The sequence below is a fragment of the Heptranchias perlo genome, chromosome 28 (genome assembly GCF_035084215.1).
Source record: "Heptranchias perlo isolate sHepPer1 chromosome 28, sHepPer1.hap1, whole genome shotgun sequence".
NCBI classification, from domain to species: Eukaryota; Metazoa; Chordata; class Chondrichthyes; order Hexanchiformes; family Hexanchidae; genus Heptranchias; species Heptranchias perlo.
Window position 1 is genome coordinate 16386133 of NC_090352.1, and position 24181 is coordinate 16410313.

A 24181-nucleotide genomic window follows, 5' to 3' on the forward strand; every position below is an offset into this window, starting at 1 on the left:
GAAACATTAAAAGCACAAATGACACTGATGAAGTGTATTTTCGTATGTATTGATGGTTAAGCACAACAAGCGTAGACCCCCTGAGGGGACCTAAACACAAGGTTTATTCAGACACTTTTATTTTTCACCTCATCAGGTAGATGAAAAAATAAATTACACAAAAAAATATTCAAGCTTAATCATTTTTAAGCACAGGGATTGCTCCAAAAACCTGAACAGAGAGTAAGTTCTTGCTGAAACAGCATCAGATAATTTGTGAGTACTTATAACAAGCACTGGGACCTGGTCCAGTGTCTCCCTGTTTGTATCTAAACTGTGGTACATTCTGTACAGAAACAGTATAGAGCTGCTTGAAGGTATGATACTTGTGATGAATTGTTACAATTTCAGCTACACTGAAAGCTGTTCTACTTTGAAAGTGAATATTTCTATTGGATGAAAATCTCAGAGTTCTGCACTTATACAGGCAGTGAGTGGCATGTAAAACACACTTTGAGCAGATGCACCCCTCACACTGCAGGAGTCAGCTCAGGTGACAATGGAGGCAAAAAAATTACAGCTTTGACATCAATATCACAGCATCTTTGACAGATACTTTCCCTCGCTGCACCATACAGAATTGTTCCTCTGGGATGATGCACCAGTTCTTTCTCCGATAAGGCAAGATATAGATCAGTAACAATACAAGTGCTCACAGCACAGTATCTCTCTAAATATACCTGAGGAGCAGTCGGGTGCCACTTGGGTTATGCAAGAAAACCTGCATTCAGAATAGATCTGAAAACTGCAAGTCAGCAGGCAAATCTGGACAATAAATGTTGATGAGTTACTTCAAACAGAAGACGTACAGATGCCAAAAGTAGATGTAGATCTAGTGGAATGTCTTAATCTGACCAAATGTTTTTCAACCCATTAGTTAGCAGCAATTCAAAAAAGAATAAACTTGCATTTATATAACACCTGTCACATCCTCAGGACGTCCCAAAGTGCTTAACAATCAATGAATTACTTTTGAAGTGCAGTCACTGTTGTTATGTAGGTAAATGCAGCAGCCAACTTGCACACAGCAAAATCCCACAGGCAGGAAATGAATAAATGACAGATGATCTATTTTGATGATGTTGATAAAGCAGCCACTTTATCTACAAAATATGTGTTCCACAGAAGAAAAACAATCGATGAGTTTTATTAAAAAAAAGATTTTGTCAGAATCCAACTAATGGAACTAATTCCATCTGATTTGTGAGATGGAGACAATTAGTGTTTCTTGATGCAAATAAGAATCTAAAATCACCTAGGTGTAGGAATCTGAGATGAGCACTGTGCCATACTAAATTTGAATGCAACATTCAATTGAGCCAACCACTCCATCCTCCTCCACTCTCTTTGCGATTCCCCTCCATTACAATACTGTCATTCATATCTGATCGAGCCAGTATACATGCTTCAGTGGCATCTCCTCCCACCCTTGCTCAGTCACCTTAGGAGTGCCCCAGGGTTCCATCCTGGGCCCTCTCCTATTCCTTGCTATTTGGTTCTCACCAAAAACTCTATACCCTAACCACTGACTCCCTGGTGTACAAATTCATCTTAGGCTGTGGTGCAAAATGGGAATAACAAATCAGCATCTCCTTTTATACTCTGCCCGGTTTTCTTTTCCATCAACTTCCCAAATCCATGCTGACTCTCATACTTGTGCAAATGCTCAGTCACTCTGCCCCTGATGATGGATTCCAGTAACTTCCCCACAACTGATGTTAAACTAACAGGTCCATAGTTACCTGTTTTCTCTCTCCCTCCCTTCTTAAATAATAAGATATAAGTTTCCCATCCAAAGGCACAATTCCCGAACCGAGAGAGCTTTGGAAAATTATCAATAAATATACCTGCAATTTCCTCACCTATTTCTTTTAATAGTCTGGGGTGGAAACCAACATGTCCAGGATATTTATCTACCTTAAGTACCATTATTTTTCCCATTACTATTTTAAAAATTATTTAATTCTTCTGTTTAATTCTTCTGTTTGACTTATTTTACCACTGATATTTTGTCTTCTTTCTCCACTATGAAAACGGATACAAAGTACTCATTTAACAAGTCTGCTATTTTCTTTTTGTGTACTATAGTCTCCCCTGCATCTGTCTTTAATGGGCCCACATTCCACTTTACCACTCTCTTTCTCTCAATATAATCATAAAAACTTCGCTATCCCCTGCAAATTTTTTTTTCAGATTCCCCTTTTTACACCTCATTACTTTCTTGTATCCCTTTGTTGCTTTTTATAGTGCTCCCAGTCCCCTTGATTTCCTTTTTTCTTGCAATTGTGCAAGCCTTTTCTTTTAGCTTTATGCTGTCTCTTTCCTCATTTGTTGACCATGGTTGCTTAACTACACAAGTGGAACCATTGTCTTTTAGGGGCATGTGCTGGCTTTGTACAGTACTAAATACTTCTTTGAATACTTCCCACTACTTGTAGGTTTATCCATTAACAGTTCAACCCAGTTTACTGTGGTCAATTTATTGCTCATCTTGGCAGCAGTAGTTCCTGTGAGTCCTTTATCTCACAGAAGGAATGGGGATGAAAGAAGTGTACACAGACAACATACATGAGGAACTCTGGGATACAATTTCTCTCACAACTATCTAATTCGGTAACCCACAAGCACACATAAATGAGTAAATCGAAGCACCACACGTGGAAATGTGCTCACACTTTACTACATTTATAATACATAGCTATAGAAATTATCCAGATACTTGTCATTTTCAACATCGCTGACACAAAAAGCTTCACGGTTTAAAATTGTGTTTTGCTGCTTTCAGTGGTTCTATTTTCATAAAGTAGCAAATTATGCTGAGGAAGAAATTCCAATGCCACTCAGACAAACATGAGAAACGAGCCCCCGCAAATGGGCCTGGCCTCAACGCTGTGATAAACCACAACCAGGATACTTTGTTGCTACAGTTTTATCAGGAATACAAATGCCTATAACCAACTCAGTAACAAGTACCCAAATTACAATTGTCTCAGATTGATGTACACCCATGTGCAACATTATAATATGTCAGGCATGGGACCAAAATCTTTACCCCAACAAGGTCACAAATTGTATCACTGCACTGCTTTCCTGATTTCAACACATAGATATTCGCAGCACAACAAGTCTTGGACGAAGGGTCATCGACCTGAAACGTTAACTGTTTCTTTCTCCACAGATGCTGCCTGTCTTGCTGAGTATTTCCAGCATTTTCTATTTTTATTTCAGATTTCCAGTATCTGCAGTATTTTGCTTTTGATTTAGTCTGGCACTGTAATCTCTACTGCCTACCCTACCCCACAACTGGTCTAGGACTGTGATCTCTACTGCCGACGGTCCAGGAATGTGATTACTACTAACTGTATTATAGTCAGGCCTCAAGTGCTTCATAATTCCACAGCCATGGAAAACAGCAGTGAATTTAGCACCCGCTGTGAAATTTCTCCCCTGCTGTTTTGTATCTTCTTTTATTTACCCAAACAATACTGGAGCCAATACTTGGAGTACCAGAACAGTGTCTGGTGTTCGGATTCTGAGCAGTGTGAAGGAACGCCAAACTCTGAAGGGTACATTTTACATAAGTGCATAATGGGGGGCCAGCACGCCCACAGCTTCTTTTAATGAATAGAAAACCCTGCGGGCCTGCTGACTCCTGCATCTGAGTTTCAATATATGGAATGTTAATCCCCATGCATTTCACACCGGTATATATAAGTGTGTAGAAAGCATGGAATTATGTAACCTCAGTGATCTCAGCTCTTAAACCAGCTAGTTTTTCAGAAGTTCTGAACCCAGTTCAGCAAGTAAATGTGAAAGGTGTGAATACATAGGGATTAACAAACTGCAAATCAACAGGGATTAGAAAATTGTATCAAATGACACCATCCAGAACATTTGCTATTGGTATATCAGATAGTGTTCACACCCTAGCTGCCACTCAACACCCAGCTGTGTCAGCTGGTCAGGTGAGACAGCTAATACTGTAAACAGCTAAGCAACAAGTGGGGATTTGAAGGCCCAGCACAGTAAACTACTTTTAAATAGGCCAAACTGCACAATTATATAAATAAAAAGCCATCATTTAGCCTAGTTTTAATACAATTGAAATATACATTAGATTGAGATAGAGATGTCCCCAAGCCCTGGGCAAACTATAGTAGAACTAGGTCTTGAGGTGCTGTAGAATTCTGGGGGTCCTAACTATTATGTAATTCATCTAGGACTGTAATCACTACCTGCACTACCCCAGAAACTATCTGGGACTGTAATCACTACCTGCACTATCCCAGAAACTATCTGGGACTGTAATCACTACCTGCACTATCCCGGAACCCATTTTTAAAAATTCATTCATGGGATGTGGGCGTCGCTGGCAAGGCCAGCATTTACTGCCCATCCCTAATTGCCCTTGAGAAGGTGGTGGTGAGCCGCCTTCTTGAACCGCCGCAGTCCGTGTGGTGAAGGTTCTCCCACAGTGCTGTTAGGAAGGGAGTTCCAGGATTTTGACCCAGTGACGATGAAGGAACGGCGATATATTTCCAAGTCGGGATGGTGTGTGACTTGGAGGGGAACGTGCAGGTGGTGTTGTTCCCATGTGCCTGCTGCTCTTGTCTTTCTAGGTGGTAGAGGTTGCGGGTTTGGGAGGTGCTGTCGAAGAAGCCTTGGCGAGTTGCTGCAGTGCATCCTGTAGATGGTACACACTGCAGCCACTGTGCGCCGGTGGTGAAGGGAGTGAATGTTTAGGGTGGTGGATGGGGTACAAATCAAGCGGGATGCTTTGTCCTGGATGGTGTTGAGCTTCTTGAGTGTTGTTGGAGCTGCACTCATCCAGGCAAGTGGAGAGAATTCCAGCACACTCCTGACATGTGCCTTGTAGATGATGGAAAGGCTTTGGGGAGTCAGGGGGTGAGTCACCCGCCGCAGAATACCCAGCCTCTGATCTGCTCTTGTAGCCACAGTATTTATGTGGCTGGTCCAGCTAAGTTTCTGGTCAATGGTGACCCCCAGGATGTTGATGGTGGGGGATTCGGCAATGGTAATGCCGTTGGATGTCAAGGGGAGGTGGTTAGACTCTCTCTTGTTGGAGATGGTCATTGCCTGACACTTGTCTGGCGCAAATGTTACTTGCCACTTATCAGCCCAATCCTGGATGTTGTCCAGGTCTTGCTGCATGTGGGCACGGACTGCTTCATTATCTGAGGGGTGAATGGAACTGAACACTGTGACTACGATCCTTCCCTGCATCATACCGCAATCCATCTGGGACTGTGATCACTACCCGCGCTATAAAATAACCCATCTGGAACAATTAGCTGTCAGTTGTGAATCAGTTGGTGGCGCTCTCTTACCTGAGTCAGAAGGTCATGGGCTCAAGTTCAAGTCTTGAGCACAAATATCTAGGCTGACACTTCAGTGTAGTACTGAGGGAGTTCTGCACCGACGGAAATGCCGTCTTTCAGATGAGACGTTAAACTGAGGCCCCATCTGCCCTCTCAGGTGGACATAAAAGATCCCATGGCATTATTTTGAAGAAAAGCAGGGGAGCGCTCCCTGGTGTCTTGCTCAATATTTATCCCTCAACCAACATCACTAAAAATAGATTACCTGGTCGTTTATCTCATGCTGTTTGCGGGACCTTGCTGTGCATAAATTGGCTGTCGCGTTTCCTTATATTACAACAGTGACTACACTTCCAAAGGTACTTAATTGGCTGTAAAGCGCTTTGGGATGTCCTGAGGTCATGAAAGGTGCTATATAAATGCAAGTTCTTCCTTTCTTTCTTTCTATTACTATCTACACTATAGTGTCATTTGATCCCTCACTGCACCACACTGTAGTCCATCTAGGAACATAGCAGCAGGAGTAGGCTACTCAGCTCCTCAATTTTGCTCCACCGTTCAATGAGATCATGGCTGATCTGTACCTCAACTCCATTTATCCACATCCCTTGATACCTTACCTAACAAAAATCTATCAATCTCAGTCTTGAAAATTTCAATTGACGCAATATTCTTTTGAGGGAGAAACTTCCAGATTCCAATATCTTTTGTGTGAAAAACTACTTACTGATTTCACTCTTGAATGGCCTAGCTCTAATTTTAAGGCTGTCCCCCCTTGTTCTTGATTCTCCCACCAGAGGAAATAGCTTGTCTCTATGTACCCTGTTGACTCCTTTTATAATTTTAAACACCTCGATTATATCACCCATCAATCTTCTAAACTCAAGGGAATACAAGCCAAGTTTATGCAACCTGTCCTCATAACTTTACCTTTAAAGCCCTGGTACCATCCTAGTGAATCTGCGCTGTACCCACTTCAAGGCCAATATATCCTTCCCGAGATGCAGTGCCCAAAAGTGAACGCAGTACTCCAGATGGGGTCTGACCAAGGCTTTGTACAACTAAAGCATAACTTCCTCCCCATTGTGTTCCAACCAGTGACTCACCTGACGAAGGAGAAAGCCTCCGAAAGCTTGTGATTTTCAAATAAAACTGTTGGACTATAACCTGGTGTTGTAAGATTACTTACATTTGTCCACCCCAGTCCATCACCGGCATCTCCACATCATGGCTACAATATACAATGTAATGGAGTGAGGCTTGAACCCGCAACCTTATAGTGATACATACCAGCTGATATAGGCCTGCTGATATTGACACATGCCAGCTGATACTGACACATCGTAGCTGCAAACTAACACAAAGATCAAAGATAAACAAAAGGGTTGTTACATTAGAGATTAAAAGATGAAAAGGGACTGTTACATTAGTGGGCTGGTATTACAGACCCACTAATTGTAGGAAGGAAATGGAAAAGAAAATCTGTAGACAGATTAGGGAGTTGAGTAGTAACAATAAAATTATTGTTCTAGGATATTTTAACTACCCATTCATTGATTGGGACAGGGAAGGAGTAAACAGAGAAAGGGACATGGAATTCATAAAATATATGCAGGACTCCTTCCTTAAGCAGTATGTTTCTATGCTCACAGGGGATAGGCGTGGCTAGATCTAGTCATGAGTAACAAAATAGATCAGGTAGATGAGTTAAATGTGGGGGGGGGGGGCATATTGGGAGTAGTGGCCATGATATAAGGTTTAAGGTTCAAATAGAAAGGGCAAAAGTTAGTACAAAAACAAGGCACCAGATTGGAATTTGGCAGCTTTTAGAAAGATGAAGAGTGAGCTAGCTGGAATGAGGAGTACTGTGGATTAACAATGGGATGTTTTGAAACAAACTAAACTAAAATTGAAGAAGAGGGTAGATGGCGCCTATAAGTATGATTAATATAAGAGAATATGACAACATAAGGAAAGAGGTTAAGAGGAATAAGGAAATCAAAGAGTATGAGGAGCAAATCTAATTTTTTTTAAAAGAATGTTAAAGTATTCTACAAATATATCAGTAAAAATAGAATTGTTAAATGTGAGATGGGACCCCAAAGAGGAGAGGAGTTAGTAGAGGATAACTGGAAATTGGTTGGGATACTTACCCAGTACTTTGCATCAATGTTTACAAAAGAGAAGGAAAATGGGAAGGAAATAAATCCCAATTTAGTTAAAAGCGAAATGAGAGATATTACAATATATGAAAAAAAAGTATTATAGGAACATAGGAACAGGAGTAGGCCATTCAGCCCCTCGTGCCTGCTCCGCCATTTGATAAGATCATGGCTGATCTGTGATTTAGCTCCATATACCTGCCTTTGGCCCATATCCCTTAATACCTTTGCTTGCCAAAAAGCTATCTATCTCAGATTTAAATTTAGCAATTGAGCTAGTATCAATTGCCATTTGCGGAAGAGAGTTCCAAACTTCTACAACCCTTTATGTGTAGAAATGTTTTCTAATCTCGCTCCTGAAAGGTTTGGCTCTAATTTTTAGACTGTGCCCCCTACTCCTAAAATCCCCAACCAGCGGAAATAGTTTCTCTCTATCCACCCTATCTGTTCCCCTTAATATCATATAAACTTTGATCAGATCACCCCTTAACCTTCGAAACTCTAGAGAATACAACCCCAATTTGTGTAATCTCTCCTCATAACTTAACCCTTGAAGCCGGGTATCATTCTAGTAAACCTACGCTGCACTCCCTCCAAGGCCAGTATGTCCTTCCGAAGGTGCGGTGCCCAGAACTGCTCACGGTACTCCAAGTGCGGTCTAACCAGGGTTTTGTATAACTGCAGCATAGCTTCTGCCCCCTTGTACTTTAGTCCTCTAGATATAAAGGCCAGCATTCCATTTGCCTTCTTGATTATTTTCTGCACCTGTTCATGACACTTCAATGATCTATGTACCTGAACCCCTAAGTCCCTTTGGACATCCACTGTTTTTAATTTTTTACCATTTAGAAAGTACCCTGTTCTATCCTTTTTTGATCCAAAGTGGATGACCTCACATTTGTCTACACTGAATTCCATTTGCCACAGTTTTGCCCATTCACCTAATCTATCAATATCACTTTGTAATTTTATGTTTTCATCTACACTGCTTACAATGCCACCAATCTTTGTGTCATCGGCAAACTTGTTAAGGGATGTTAATTAAGCTAAAGGAAGGCCCTAATAGAATACATCCAAGGATCCTGAGGGAACTAGGGAAAGAAATAGCAGAGGCCCTGGAAATTGTATTTCAGGGTTCTTTGAATGAGGAGGATGTGTGCTGGAGGACAAATCGGGTAATTACAAGCCAGATAGTTTAACATCTATGTAGAAAAATTTGGAATCTTTAATTGAAGATAAAACTACTAAGTATCCAGAAAAAGAGAAAAATATTAGAAGCAGCCAACACAGATTTCAGAAAGGAAGATCCTGCTTGACAAAGCAGATAGAATTCTTTGAGGAAGTGACACATATGGTGGACGAGGGAAATGCAGTGAATATGGTGTACTTGGACTTTCAGAATGCCTTTGACAAGATACCACACAGGAGACTACTGGAGAAGATTAAGGGATATTGAACTAGGGGAAGAGTAGCAAATTGAATTGAAAACGGTAAGAAAGGAGAAAACAGAGAGTATAGATTAAGGGCAGTTTCTCAGAGTGGTTGGAAGTGGTGGTGGTATCCTACACGTTTCTGTTCTGGGATGGTTTCTCTTCACTGCATACATAAGTAATTTGGATATAAGGCTGGAGAAAGTGGTGTTCAAATGTGCAGACGATACTAAAATAGAAGGCATAGTGAACAATTCTGTGGACCAAAAGAAGCTGCAAAGGAATATTGATAAGATGGGAGAATAGGTGAAAAAAAAGCGACAGATGGAATTCAATGTTAGTGATTGAAGCAGAGACAATATCAATATTTAACGAGACGTTACACTGGCGGTTGAAGGAAAGGGGGTAAAACGAAATGGGAACAGAGCGTGCCAATGAGATTAAGCTTGTGTGGAGGTATAAACACCAACACGGAATGGTTGGGCTGAACATCCTGTTTCCGTGTTGTAATTTCTATGTAAGTTTATGGAATTTAAGTTTGAACATTGTCAGAATCCAGACTTGAACATTGAGATTCTAGACCTAAATACCATCAGAATCAAGTTTAAACAATCACAATCCAGGTCTAAAAACCATCAGAAACCAGTTCTAAAAATTGATAGAATCCAGGTGTAAACACAGTCAGAATCCAGGTGTAAACACAGTCAGAATCCAGGTGTAAACACAGTCAGAATCCAGGTGTAAACACAGTCAGAATCCAGGTGTAAACACAGTCAGAATCCAGGTGTAAACACAGTCAGAATCCAGGTGTAAACACAGTCAGAATCCAGGTGTAAACACAGTCAGAATTGTCAGAATCCACACTTAAACATTGTGAGTACTTCTGTTATTTTTAAAGAGAAATTCCATCAGAACTTCATTCAGATGTTATGTTGCTTCATATGTGCCTGATTTGTACCACTATAATAATCTCTCCTGCTGTTAGTATTGTGCCAAGACCCTCAGCTGAATAGAGATAGAGTGGAGGGGGGAGGGGGGTAGAGGAGAAAGAGTTTCTTTAAGAGCCACACACCATGAGAATGTGTCAGTCACACTCCAGCTTTGCTTGATATAAATACAGCCACCTTCCTGAATGGACAGCACTCACCCAGCAGGCAGTGAGCAGTCTGAGGCAATCAGCGAAATGATTTTTAGGAAAGTCCTGTTACCCACAAAGAACTATCTGGTGATTAACAGTTGGAATTGGCAAACAGCTCATGTATGTGGGATAATTAGACTAATAGGAGTTAGTATTCCTGTCACAGCATCAGCAGCTGCCACAGCAGGGCTAACATTCCCAGAGGATCGCAATCCTGTGATCAGTATGGCAGGGATTAGGCACTTCAGGGCCTCCTTCAGCTACCAGCTCTTATTAATAATCCCGTCTCTGCAAGATGCTTATTCCTGGCAGCTCATAGCAAGGTGACAGAGGACATTTGCCTCCTCGACTCTATTAATACAATAATGTATTCCTGCTCATGTACTCAATTCCCAAGTTTAAAAAAAAATCTTACCTCTCCTGAATGTCTCATTGATAAAAAGAAACTCCTGACTACACAACCATTTGTGCACGGCCGTTATCTCCACTCAACGTAGTGTGCACAACAATCCCCTGGTGGATGCTGCAGGACTTTTGTTCCTGCACACTGATGCCAAGCTAGATTTTAAGTTTATTCAGAAAAAAATAAAATTGCAAAATAGAGTGCGCTCAACATGAGGAGACCAGCAACCAAGCTAATGGCTTCAGCCAGTTCCAAATTTAGCTCAAAGCAGATTTGATCTGAGCCCTTCTCACAATGAGCCCTATCCCCACAATAGAGATGGAGGGGAATCCTCGAGGCACTTCAAGCATTTAAATTTGCAGTTTCTCCCACACCTCGAGTGGTGATATTTCATCAGAAATTTATTGCTGATACTGAGTAGCTGACTGTACACTATAATGCAGCAACAGTGTAGTATTTTCACTACCCAACTTCCTTTTCTTGTCTCCAAATTGCTGATATTATCAACCTCTCCCTATCTTCAGACACCACCCTATTCCTTTCAAAACCACCATTACCACACCCTTCTTATAAAGCCCACCTTCGATTCTGCTGTTTTCTCAAACTACCACACTTTCCATGGGTCTTTGAAAGTGCTGCCACCCAAATATGTGCTGATCCCTCTTATGACTCACTGCGTCCCTCCAATCCAGTTTATGACCAGCCCATAGCACCAATGCCATTAATATCTGGTTTTCTGTGGCCATTGCTCGCTATACTTTCTTGTCCTCCTCAACCTTTGACATAATTGACGACTCCATTCATCTCCACTGTCTCTGATATGTCCTCAGTCTCTGTACCATTCTCTCATATTTCCACTGTTAACTATTCCAATACATCATACAGCTTCTCCTATGATTTCACCTGCTATACCTACACAGTCACTTCTGGTGTGCTCAGGACAATATTCTTGGTCCCTCCTGTCTATAATCAACATTCTATCCCTCAGCAACACTGTCTGCAAGAAAAAAATCCGCTTCCACTTGTATAATAAGGGCATCACCCACTACTTTACCACTCCCATACTCCTACTGACTCCATTTGCCTGTCCCAAAATAAGCCAAAGTTTCTTACAACTCAACACTGGCATGCCTTGCAAGCTTCCCAGGTGCCTACTCAGGGCAAAGGCACTGATATGCACCTTTGGTGTTCCACTTGATCCTGACCTGAGTTTTAAACTTCACATCTGGTCTATCAGCAAAACCTCTAGAACTACCCTCTTACACCCTCACCTGACTCTTCTGCTACTGAACCCCTTATCCCTGTTTTAATCATCTTAAGGATTCATTTCTCACAATTTCCTCTCCATCTTCTCCTTTATAAACTTCATCTCTTATAGTACTCTGTGGCCTGAGACCCATCCTTCACAAAGCCCCAGACACTCACTACCCCACCCTTGTCAAGCTCTGTTGGTTCCCAATGCTCCAGAAAATTAATTTTAAGATGCTCACCCAAGTCTACAAATCCCTTTGTGGACTTATTCTATATATCTGAAATCTTTTCCAGCCATTTTTCCCTCTACTCATCTGATTCTGGATTACTGTCCCCTGCCCCCACCTCTGTTCCTCTGATTCTGGATGACCAGTTAACCACTGCCCCCTTTGCTCCATGTGAATGATCTTTCAGCCACAATGCCCCATCTTCTTGGATTCTCTTCAAAACCCATTTCACCTCACTACCTCTCTCCTTCAAAAAAAATCTGAAAACCTAGCTGTTTGACTTCCCTTTAACTGCCGATTGGTATGCATGTCTCCACCTGTGAAATGCTCTGCCATACTAATACTCATGTACGGTTGGACATTAAGTCAATCCATTCAGATGCCAAACTGTTTGGATGAGATTACCATCTGTAAGCCACTGGTAACATCTATTAATACTCATGTTACCTGGTAACTGATGAATTCTAATGAAAAATAAGTTTGATGGTTCCTGATAAACGCACATATTTAAATTAGCACTGCCTGCACAGAACTCACAGGATATCAGTCTCGTGACACATATTAAATTGACCTCAACTCAGCTTCAAACTGAAAAACAATTATTAGTTGCACTGTGAGCAGGAACAAGAGACAAGGAGAGAATAACAAACACTGCAATCAGAAATTCTGAGGATATGGGAACACCATGGTAACCAATCACTGCATCCTTACTGTCTGCCTCAGAGTGATAGCAACATGTCCTGAGTGTATGGGCAAGCAACCGCCCCAGGTCAATTCAAGCCACACTGCAAGTTTGTCCAGAGCTTGAATCACAGGTGTCAGCCTGCATCCTACCAGTATGTATGAGACAGCTGCTGCAGCTCTCAGATCTCTCTGCCATTTCCAACTATACTTTGAGTGACTTTTTATTCGTAACCATCCAATGAGGGACATCAGTATTGAGGAGTGGCAGTCTTGGTCAGGTATAGCACAGTTCAAATACTGGGTAATGGTTCCTCTACACTCCTCCAATTATGTTCCCTAACATCAATTTCAGAAATGCAAGTACCAGAGCTCTGGAGTGACAATTCTAATATCCTACCAGCATTCATGTGTTTGAGATTGACAAATTCAGAACAGCTGTGTGTTGGCAACTCACCACTAACAACTGAACAGGAACTGCCCGAAGCACATTCTACTCACACCCAGTAACAGGAGATCTTCAGCCCATCAGTCTGGACTGCATCCAAACTCAGGTCCCTGAAATGAAAGGGCAGTATCTGTCCCAGCCCCACATTAAACCAGAGACACTCACCAACAAATTATGGACTGGATGCGGACTCAAGCACTCAATATTCCGAGCGTTACACCCAAAATAGACCGTTAAAAGCTCTGCGGTTCACATCAATGCCATTTTCAGATCTACAAAAATACATTTAATTATCTCTTACTATTTAAAGAAAGAGCCCAGCTGGAATTACAGCCTGTCTCTAGCAGAATCCACCTCTGAAGTGAGAGTAAGTGTGAGACAGCTCCGCATATCTATAATCAGAAAGGGGAGTGAAAAAGTTACAAGCTTATTCTAAACCATCAGTTGTCCAAACATGAGAAAATACACAAGCAGCTGGAACAAGCAGTCGGTCCCTATAAATATCGAGCAGCAGCATAGCAACATGGAGCTGTGTGAGCATTGGGCATTATTCAACATCAGGGTGCCAAATTTTCAGGAATTGAGCAAACAGTGTCTCCTGTTTCAGTGCTATTTGGTTGAGATTCTTGCAATGGGTGACTTTCATCAATTAGTGCTTCTTGATCTCAACTGATATGCTAAGAAGGACCAGCAGCAAGTCTAGAACACACTGAACCAAGAAACCAGCAAGTCTAGAACACACTGAACCAAGAAATCAGCAAGTCGAGAACACACTGAACCAAGAAACCAGCAAGTCTAGAACACACTGAACCAAGAAATCAGCAAGTCTAGAACACACTGAACCAAGAAACCAGCAAGTCTAGAACACACTGAACCAAGAAATCAGCAAGTCTAGAACACACTGAACCAAGAAATCAGCAAGTCTAGAACACACTGAACCAAGAAACCAGCAAGTCTAGAACACACTGAACCAAGAAATCAGCAAGTCTAGAACACACTGAACCAAGAAATCAGCAAGTCTAGAACACAGTGAACCAAGAAACCAGCAAGTCTAGAACACACTGAACCAAGAAATCAGCAAGTCTAGAACACAGTGAACCAAGAAACCAGCAAGTCTAGAACACACTAAACCAAGAAACCAGCAAGTCTAGAACACACTAAACCAAGAAACCAGCAGAAAGCACAGAACACAATGAAGCACTTCTCAATTAACATACAGTGTTTGGTAAAGGACCAATGTGCTAATAACAAAAATGTTTCCATATTCCCAAAAGACAGCAGCACTCAAATGTGGCCAACAAAACTGGAAAGCAAAGTTTTACACCAACTTCCATCCAGAATTGTGAACTGCAGAATATCTAACCAATAGGCAGCCTTTCCTGAATCTGAACTACATGCAGCATGAGGTACCATGGGATAAATTTTAACCGAACGAACGGGTGGGCTGGGGGATGGGTGGGAAGGTAAAAATCGTAAGAACGTAAAACCTGACCCCAGCCCGCCTCCAACCTGCCCACTCAGGAGACGGGTCAGTCAGTAAAATCTTTTAAGGAAGCTGCGGGCCTTCATTTTGACAGCTTTTTTATTTTTAACTCCTGGGGACCGGGATTCACGCCACGTGAGAAGAGGCGAGAAGATCCAGCTCAGCACGTAAGTGCCTTTGTTGCACTGCTTGTGGGCCAGGAGGAGCAGGAGTGTTTCATCTAGGCCCAACAAGCCTACCTGCCGCGATCCCACACACGCAATCAACCGATCTCCTCCCCATGTCCAACCCCCCCTCACGATCTCCGACCCCCCCCCATGACTGAGCCCCTGATGACACCCCCCCATGACCACCAACCCAAATGACTCCTCCCGATGACTGACCTCCCCAAAGACCACCGCCCCCCCCACCGATTACCCCCGGCCCCTGATAGGATTGACCCCCCCCCCAATCTAAGACTTACTTGCTGGCATCCACCACCGGCTGCTCTCCCATCCGATTGACAGCCAGCCTATCAATCTGGCTGGCCTGTCAGGCTGGAAACCTACAGAAAAAAAAGACGTCCTTACGTCAAAATCATAAGGACGTCCGGGAAACCCATACTTCCGGATTTCCCAACAGGAATTCCCCTGCACGCCCACTTCCTGGCTCTCCGTTAAAATTTACCCCCATATCTCTCTTTCTCCTTCCCTATGGCCACTGACAATTACCTTCAAAAACAAAGTTGCTTCCCGCCCTCCTCCTCCACCTCCGTCCCACTACAGCTTGCTTTCGGGTGTCAGCCTGCCCACTAGGTTCCTTGCCTGCCCCATACAGTTCTCAACCTGTCCGCTAGTTCCTGGCATGCCCCTGTAGTACCAATCAGCACCTAGGGTACCCAGTCCATTTACCCCCACCGAATGGAAGAAGTCTCAGCTTACCAGTCACAATTTTTTTCCCTTCTCTCTCTCGCACACAGCACACACAGACATACAGACACGCATCAGACTGGGCTGCTCGTCACCTAAAACAAGTTAGCCAGTTAACTTAGGAGCAATTAGCCCGAAAGTGAGTTTTCACCAAGAACCGCAGCAGCATCTTCTTTAAAACAATCCACCCAGTAAAGCAACAGAGGCAAAAACATTGAGGTTCTACTGTGCAACATTTCAATTTCCCAAACACACCATCCTTATAGAAAAACTGATCGAGATAGTTAAAGAAGTGTTACTTTTGGGGATTGTTAGTTAAAGAAATGTGCAGAAGCATTTCAATCAGAATACTCAGCAGCCACGAGGGAAAAAACCTTCACCAGTCAAAGGCACAACTCACAGCTTCATACCAGGTTTCACCAGTCAACAATGTCAAATCTTTTTCATAGGAAAGAAATTTTCTCCCATGGCCACCAACACTGAATATCTCCCATCAAGAGCCCACCATCTACACACTCAGCAGTGTAACAACAGGCATTCCTAATATACGGGGATACATTCAGTTGTCACCTAGACGGAGAGTTTGCATTTAGTCTCTGAGTCAGAGGTGAGAGGCATTGGATACATTCTCCATTTTGTGGATTACTCTTTTCTAAACTCAACGAGTTGCTATGGAAACAAATGTTTTTGTGGAGTGAATATGTTCCGGGCATCAAGCCTGCTGCAATCAGGAGTGTAGGGCCACATTTATAAAATACAACAGGGCAAAACGTTAGAGAAATCATCTTAAATCAGGCTGAAGAGTGCCTTCAGTATCAGGGAGACTGCCTGCGATGTGCTGCTGATTGCAGTGTTAACAACTATGGGAGTTATTTCATTACTACAACCTATTATGGTTTTACCATCCACCACATATAACAGGCAAATTGCGTTAGCATGAACACGTCTGCTATATGTGGTGGGGTCTGAACCTGCTGATGGCAAGGGAGACTGCACTGGACACTGAGAGTATGGTGCCTCCGGCTGGAGACTGCACTGGACACTGAGAGTATGGTGCCTCCGGCTGGAGACTGCACTGGACACTGAGAGTATGGTGCCTCCGGCTGGAGACTGCACTGGACACTGAGAGTATGGTGCCTCCGGCTGGAGATTGCACTGGTCACTGAGTGTACTTTACTCCCGATTGGGGGCCACACTGGTCAGTGACTGTACGGTACTCCCAACTGGAGGCGACACTGGGCTGTGACTGTACGGTACAACCGACTGTGGATCCCACTGGTCAGTGAGTGGACAGTATCACAGACTGGGGATCCCACTGGTCAGTGAGTGTAGAGTATCACAGGCTGGGGGCCACACTGGGCTGTGAGTGTGGATGATCACTGGCTGGGGATCCCACTGGGCTGTGAATGTGGAGTATCACAGACTGGGGATCCCACTGGTCAGTGAGTGTAGAGTATCACAGGCTGGGGACCACACTGGGCTCTGAGTGTGGAGTATCACAGGCTGGGGACCGCACTGGGCTGTGAATGTGGAGTATCACAGGCTGGGGACCGCACTGGGCTCTGAGTGTGGAGTATCACAGGCTGGGGACCGCACTGGGCTGTGAATGTGGAGTATCACAGGCTGGGGACCACACTGGGCTGTGAGTGTGGAGTATCACAGGCTGGGGGCCGCACTGGGCTGTGAGTGTAGAGTATCACAGGCTGGGGACCGCACTGGGCTGTGAGTGTGGAGTATCACAGGCTGGGGACCGCACTGGGCTGTGAATGTGGAGTATCACAGGCTGGGGACCGCACTGGGCTGTGAATGTGGAGTATCACAGGCTGGGGACCGCACTGGGCTGTGAGTGTGGAGTATCACAGGCTGGGGACCACACTGGGCTGTGAATGTGGAGTATCACAGGCTGGGGACCGCACTGGGCTGTGAGTGTGGAGTATCACAGGCTGGGGACCGCACTGGGCTGTGAATGTGGAGTATCACAGGCTGGGGACCGCACTGGGCTGTGAGTGTAGAGTATCACAGGCTGGGGGCCGCACTGGGATTTGAGTGTGGAGTATCACAGGCTGGGGACCGCACTGGGCTGTGAATGTGGAGTATCACAGGCTGGGGACCGCACTGGGCTGTGAATGTAGAGTATCACAGACTGGGGGCCGCACTGGGATTTGACTGTGGAGTATCACAGGCTGGGGACCGCACTGGGATTTGAGTGTGGAGTATCACAGGCTGCGGGCCACACTGGGATTTGAGTGTGGAGTATCACAGGCTGCGGGCCACACTGGGATTTGAGTGTACGATGCTGCCTGACAGGGTCTTTTAGTGGCATGTTATATAGCTCCCTTTTCAATTCATATCCACTTACAACATATGGGACGAGAACACAAAACATTTATTTTACCGGCTCATAAAACCCAGAAGCCAGCCTGGAGTGACACCTTTCATTAGCTGGATCTCCATAGTGCAGAGGGATCTAACGGCTCCATTGGGTGCATTAATACTGTACGCTCACCACTCTGTTCCTCTAGTGTCTCTGACTTGGGAACTCTCTACAATAAATCACAGATGTTCAGGCCTGAAGCAGTAATGAGTGACACCATTAAAATCTCTTCTCGTGCTGTGCTGTCCTTCATCATTTCTGTTGCTTACACACTACTCGTCAATGTGATATTCAAACACACCAGATAGCACAGACCCGGGATGGCAGAGAGGGGAGGGTCAGGAAGGTGGGAGAGTGGTGTTTAGGTTTAGTCCATCTCACCCGATTACTCCAAAAACAGCCCCAGTTGTTTATAAAACCAGCACCAACTGACCAGCCATTCATTTACCCCATAATTCTGTCAATCAACTCATCTAACAAGGAGCAGAGAAACCGAGACAACGTCTTATCCCACAACACACCTCAGATACTCATGAAGCATCTGGCTGAACAGCTGCTGCTCTAGGATCTCAGGTATGGAAATCGTACACTTCATCAAGTAACTGGTGAAAACATGGAGCCACTGATTCAAGAACTTGTCTGACCTATTTTAAAACTCAGGATACAACAATAACAACTTGCATTTATATAGAACCTTTAATGTGAAAAACATCCCAACACCTCAGAAAGGCACGACCAGGACTGCATTTTGCACATGTCACGGTCCAATCAGTAAAACAGCCTCATAACCGCAACATTCCCACATTTGGCAGCATTTGATAGGTCGTGTGGCAGATTAGTTAAAGTCCATTCAGCGGGGTTCACTTCTCTAAGTGAACTGCTCCAGTAAACTCCAAGCCCAGACTGACTCACAATGAATACAGGAGTGAAACAGAGACCATAACTCACCCACATCAGTGATACTTAATCAGCACAGCACTTTCAAAAATACCAGCAATGCCACCACACACTCTTAGAGCTAAGCATCACAAACAAATGCACCTTATCAAAGGTGAGTCCCCTAAAGACCATGACTGACCTGTTGCTGGAGCTGGGATGGTGACGATCATCACTACAAGATTAGTTTCTGACAACCTCTAAAACACACTCAAAAATAGCCACCCGTGACTGTTTCCCCCGATTTCCCCCCTCTTCTCCTGAAGGCACCAACTCTCACTAAAGTACAGGTTCAGTGGTGTTTCACTCAAATGTGAACCCAGTCAGATAGGATAACAGGCTATTTGACCATGGAGGGACATCACAATTGAGCCTGATTTTGTCCTTATCCAATATCCACATATACAAGTAAAGTATCAGGAACCCTGGCTGACTTTTACCCCCTCCCTAGCCCAGGCCACTGATACTAATTCTAGCACCAAACTGTCTACCCCGGCTGAGACTGGCTAACCCAGCATAGGTCAAGAATTGAACCTCAGACCTTGTAGTCTGTGTGACTCAGAACCACAGGCCCTGGTGCCTTTACCTTCTGGTCTGTGTGGCTCAGAACCACAGGCCATGGTGCCTTTACCTTCTGGTCTGTGTAGCTCAGAACCACAGGCCATGGTGCCTTTACCTTCTGGTCTGTGTAGCTCAGAACCACAGGCCATGGTGCCTTTACCTTCTGGTCTGTGTGGCTCAGAACCACAGGCCATGGTGCCTTTACCTTCTGGTCTGTGTGGCTCAGTAGCACAGAGCTATCCGGAGAGCTGCGCTAACATTTATTCTGAAGCCTCAGGGTACCCCCCAGTGCTGCTAGAAGCGCTGTGCACTGTTGGAGAAACAAGGGTTGTCTTACCGTGTTATTAGTGCCGCCAAACGATTGGGAGGGACGCTGGAGCTGCCATCTTCCTGAGGACATGGATACGAGGAGTAGCTGCCAAGCAGAAGCCCTGTAGCAGACCCTAATACCACTGTGTAGGTACCTGGTAACAGGTTAGTTTTATACTGTTCACGTCAGTGAATAGGAATCACAAGATCACCTCACAGCAACACCAGGTTGGAGAGAGGTGTAGCAGGAGCAACTCGTTGTTACCGCAGTTTCTGGGCAGTTGCTAAGAGATAGTTTGCTGTTGTGTTTCTCTCAGGAGTGTTACCAGGAAATGTGAGGAGTATAACAATTAAATGCTCATTCAGGAGCACTCCCCTCACTAGTTCAATGGGAGATTCCCATTCTGCAATCTTTCTCTCAGGAGTTCACCAGGAGATGCCTATTCAGCAGCGTTTCCCTCAGGAGTGTTACCGGGGATACCCATTTAGCAGTGTTCCTCTCACAGCTCGTACTGGGAAAGTAAGACGAAATGTCAGCTAGCTCTATGTGCTGGTTACATTTCCGACAGATTTTCTCCAGAAACCTGCCTGAGCAGTAAAGGTTTTTCATTCCATGTCTCTCAGCTGCATGTTCAGGGTCTTCCTCCCATTCAAACTGACAAGTGTTTTTACAGAGGTTCTCTGATGCAATCACCTGGCTTTTTCTGCCAAGCTCCAGGCTCCACTCGCACTGACCAGTTGCTCAGCTACTGCCGCAGTGCATTCCATCCGCTATCAGGAACCTCGTACAGCTGCTCATCCTCGGCTCCCTCGGTTGCATATTGTTCCAGCGCTGTATCTCCCCTGGTATTGTTTTGCGCTCTGTTCCTTCTCTAGGACCTCCTTCAGTCTCCACAACACTTGGATCATCTTTGAGTCATGTTTGTAGGTTAGCTTACACCCAGCAGCGGCTCTGACCTCACCAGCACATTCCTCGCACTGTCTGAACTCAATGATAACGCCTTCGCTCTCTGATTTTTTCCTGTTTCTTCTCCCAGGCAGACTTTAGCTTCTCGCTCACCTGTCTGTAATCCCCCACAATCCTGTTTCCAGATTTCTTGGATGAAAGATCAAACATATTACAACTCCGTTTATTCATTTTCCCTTTATAGTCTTAGTCTTAGTATTGACTTCATGCAGGGCTGGGACGAGTGAAGGATTCTTACGCTCCAGCATGCAAACTCACTCACTGCAGAAACGGGCTTTCCTTAGCATGCATACAAGGTACACGAAGCTGTGAGGTCAGAAGAGAGCAGGTTAATAATCTAGCAGTCTTAGAGGACAACACACTGACAGGGGTTAAAGCAGAGCCCCCCCTCCCAACACAGATCAGCAGAACCCCACAGAAGAAAGAAATGTCCATCAGAAGGTATCTGGGGCAGTGAGAAATAAGGCCCCTTCAGCAGGTTCTCCCTCCCCAATGCACTGTACATTTAGAAATAACTAGCCAATGTCAGTGGGAGTTTTCTCTTTATATTGATCAATGAGATTGATATTATCTATTGAGCAGTGGCAGGACTGGGGATGCACCCAGGTCAGGACAGCATAAAGATCGAGTCACGCCCCGTCTACTGGTGGAATGGGGTAAGTGCAGCGTTACCGTCCCAGGCGGGAACAGCGCCCCATGTTGCCCCACTCGGACTGTGAATTCTTCCCTTGGCCGACGGTCCGCCCTTTTTTTCACTGGGGGAGTGAACGCCTTCCTGCAGGCTTCGGGTCAAGGCCCGGTCCCCGCTATACTCCCGGGTGCAGCCTCCCTGTGCAACCCCAGGCCCCGTTGGTAAATTATTGGCTGCCTGTTAAACTCAGCCCGGACCCGGCTTAAGGCCTCAGTTGCTTCCACTTTGAACCCGCTCCCGCTAAAAATTACTTGGGCTAAAATCTGCGTCTAACCGGCTTCTGAACCCCGGAGTAGCGGCGCCGAGCCTAACGGGACCCTCGGGCCGCGGACACTCACCTGGAGCCGGCGGCGGCATGCGACCGTTACCCGAGCAACGGAGGAGGGGGCTGGAGCGCCACCCAGCGGCCGGTGGGGGAACCGCAGGGCTGGAGCGCCACCCAGCGGCCGGTGGGGGAACCGCAGGGCTGGAGCGCCACCCAGCGGCCGGTGGGGGAACCGCAGGGCTGGAGCGCCACCCAGCGGCCGGTGGGGGAACCGCAGGGCTGGAGCGCCACCCGGCGGCCGGTGGGGGAACCGCAGGGCTGGAGCGCCACCCAGCGGCCGGTGGGGGAGCCGCAGGGCTGGAGCGCCACCCAGCGGCCGGTGGGGGAACCGCAGGGCTGGAGCGCCACCCGGCGGCCGGTGGGGGAACCGCAGGATTGCAGCGCCACCCGGCGACCGGTGGGGGAACCGCAGGAATGGAGCGCCACCCGGCGGCCGGTGGGGGAACCGCAGGGCTGGAGCGCCACCCGGCGGCCGGTGGGGGAACCGCAAGATTGCAGCGCCACCCGGCGGCCGGTGGGGGAACCGCAGGGCTGGAGCGCCACCCGGCGGCCGGTGGGGGAACCGCAGGGCTGCAGCGCTACCCGGCGGCCGGTGGAAGTGCCGCGGGTCTGCACCGCCACCTGGCGGCCGGTGGGGGAATCGCGGGTCTAGGGAACATTGGGGTTCCTGGGCATTTTGCCTACAGAATATCTTTCCTTCAGCAGCTGCTGTTCACAGAGAGTAGCTCAGGCTGCCAGATATCCAGCAACCACCATCGGATAAGTCAGTTGTGCTCTTGGTGTTCCCAGATGGGTAACTGCCTAACTTATGAGGAAAACTAAATCAAGGGGAGGAACTAATTGCATAGCTCTTTTATAGAGCTGGCGCAGGCACAATAGACCGAATGGCCTCCTGTGCTGTATTACTCTATGATTCTAAAATAATAAAACTAAAGATAGATAAATCTCCACAACCTGATTGTTTCCACCCCAGGATATTAAAAGCAAATCATATCATGAAGCCCTCATGACACTTCTACAGAATGTGACATGTAAACTCTACTCCTCAGTAATCCATTCTCACCTCTAGACGTTCCCAAAGAAGAGGAACCAGACCCCGTTTCATCAGGCCCACTAGTACTTCAGAGCATGAATCATCACTCACTCTCTCCTTTGCAAGAACCAGCCTAGGACATCATTTCCAGAGGAATGAGAGAGTTAACTAGAGGGGAGTTCACTGGATGCCACACAGATAAATGAATCGGGGCAGCTGGTGATTTACCATGAGCAATGCCAGGGGAGATCGGCATTTTTTAGTTTAACGGCTTCAACTGTACAACATGCTGGAAAAAAATCTTTTGTTTTTGGTGTTTTCCCCATCACTCACCTTCAACATTGTTATTTGTAAATTTTCCACCTGATTGCCATGTGCCATCGGTTGCCCTGGTGCACTCTGAATAAGACCACACTTAGAGTCATTCCACAGGAACAAGATGATAACAACAAATCTCATGATGCATCACACATGCGCATACACGCACACACACAATACACAAACGCACACACACAAATACACATACACAATACACACACACAATACACGTACACAATACACACACACAAATGCACATACACAATACACACATGCACACATATACAATACAAATACATACAGTACACAGACACAATACACACGCACACAATACGCACACACTACACGCATACACACATACACAATACACACATGCGCGCGCGCACACATGCATACACAGTACACACACACAGACAATACACACACATACACAATACACACATGCGCGCACACAATACACACATATACACAATACGCACCTGCGCACACAATACACACATGCGCACACAAGTGCATACGCACACATGCACACACACACACACACACACATCCACACTTGGACACATGTACACACGTACTCATACCCCAGACACGCACACAAGACTTTATAAAAAGGAGCCGGACTCTGCGCCTCAGTTGCTCTGGGAACAGAGCAGAACTTGCCTTAAACTCAAGAAGGAAGAGCAGGCCTCTGTGGGGAAATATGCTTGGAAGCATTTCTAACATCCACTGCCTGACATTGTGGGGAAATGTGATCATTTTTTCCCAGTAGTGTGCAATTTTTAAATAATTTATCATGGTACAAATGTAATTTTTAAAGAGGATCCAGCATCGACAATCAAAGGAAAATTATTCATTTTTGTGATACTTGTTGTGTCATGAATAGTACTTTTAATATAATCGAGCATTTTAATTGAGTGGTTGTGTGGCAGTTGCTGGCTGTTGATTGGCAGCTTTTACTATTCATCTGGTCAATGGATTGGCTCAAATATTCTATCAACTAGATTGAAATCACCATGGTGAGCAGAATGGACAGTGTTTATTATCAGCCAGATGTTTTCCTTTCAGAAGCATGATGCATTTGAGAGGTGTGATGCTACAGACACGCACTAGATGCAAGACTTTTAATTAGATACATTATTTTAAATACGTGGGGGG

At 45.2% G+C, this 24181-nt stretch overlaps 1 protein-coding gene across 5 annotated transcripts in view; it reads right to left on the bottom strand.

Annotated features, from left to right (window-relative positions):
- The window catches only part of LOC137344882 (RIMS-binding protein 2-like), a 236175-nt gene extending 215218 nt beyond the window's left edge, over positions 1 to 20957 (bottom strand). For all 5 annotated transcript variants that reach the window (XM_068008127.1, XM_068008130.1, XM_068008128.1 and 2 more), the window contains exon 1: positions 19718 to 20957. In XM_068008127.1, the coding sequence (XP_067864228.1) occupies positions 19718 to 19780 (63 nt within the window). In that variant the 5' untranslated portion in view covers positions 19781 to 20957. The remainder of the gene's footprint in view (positions 1 to 19717) is intronic.
- Between the last annotated feature and the right edge of the window lie 3224 nt (positions 20958 to 24181).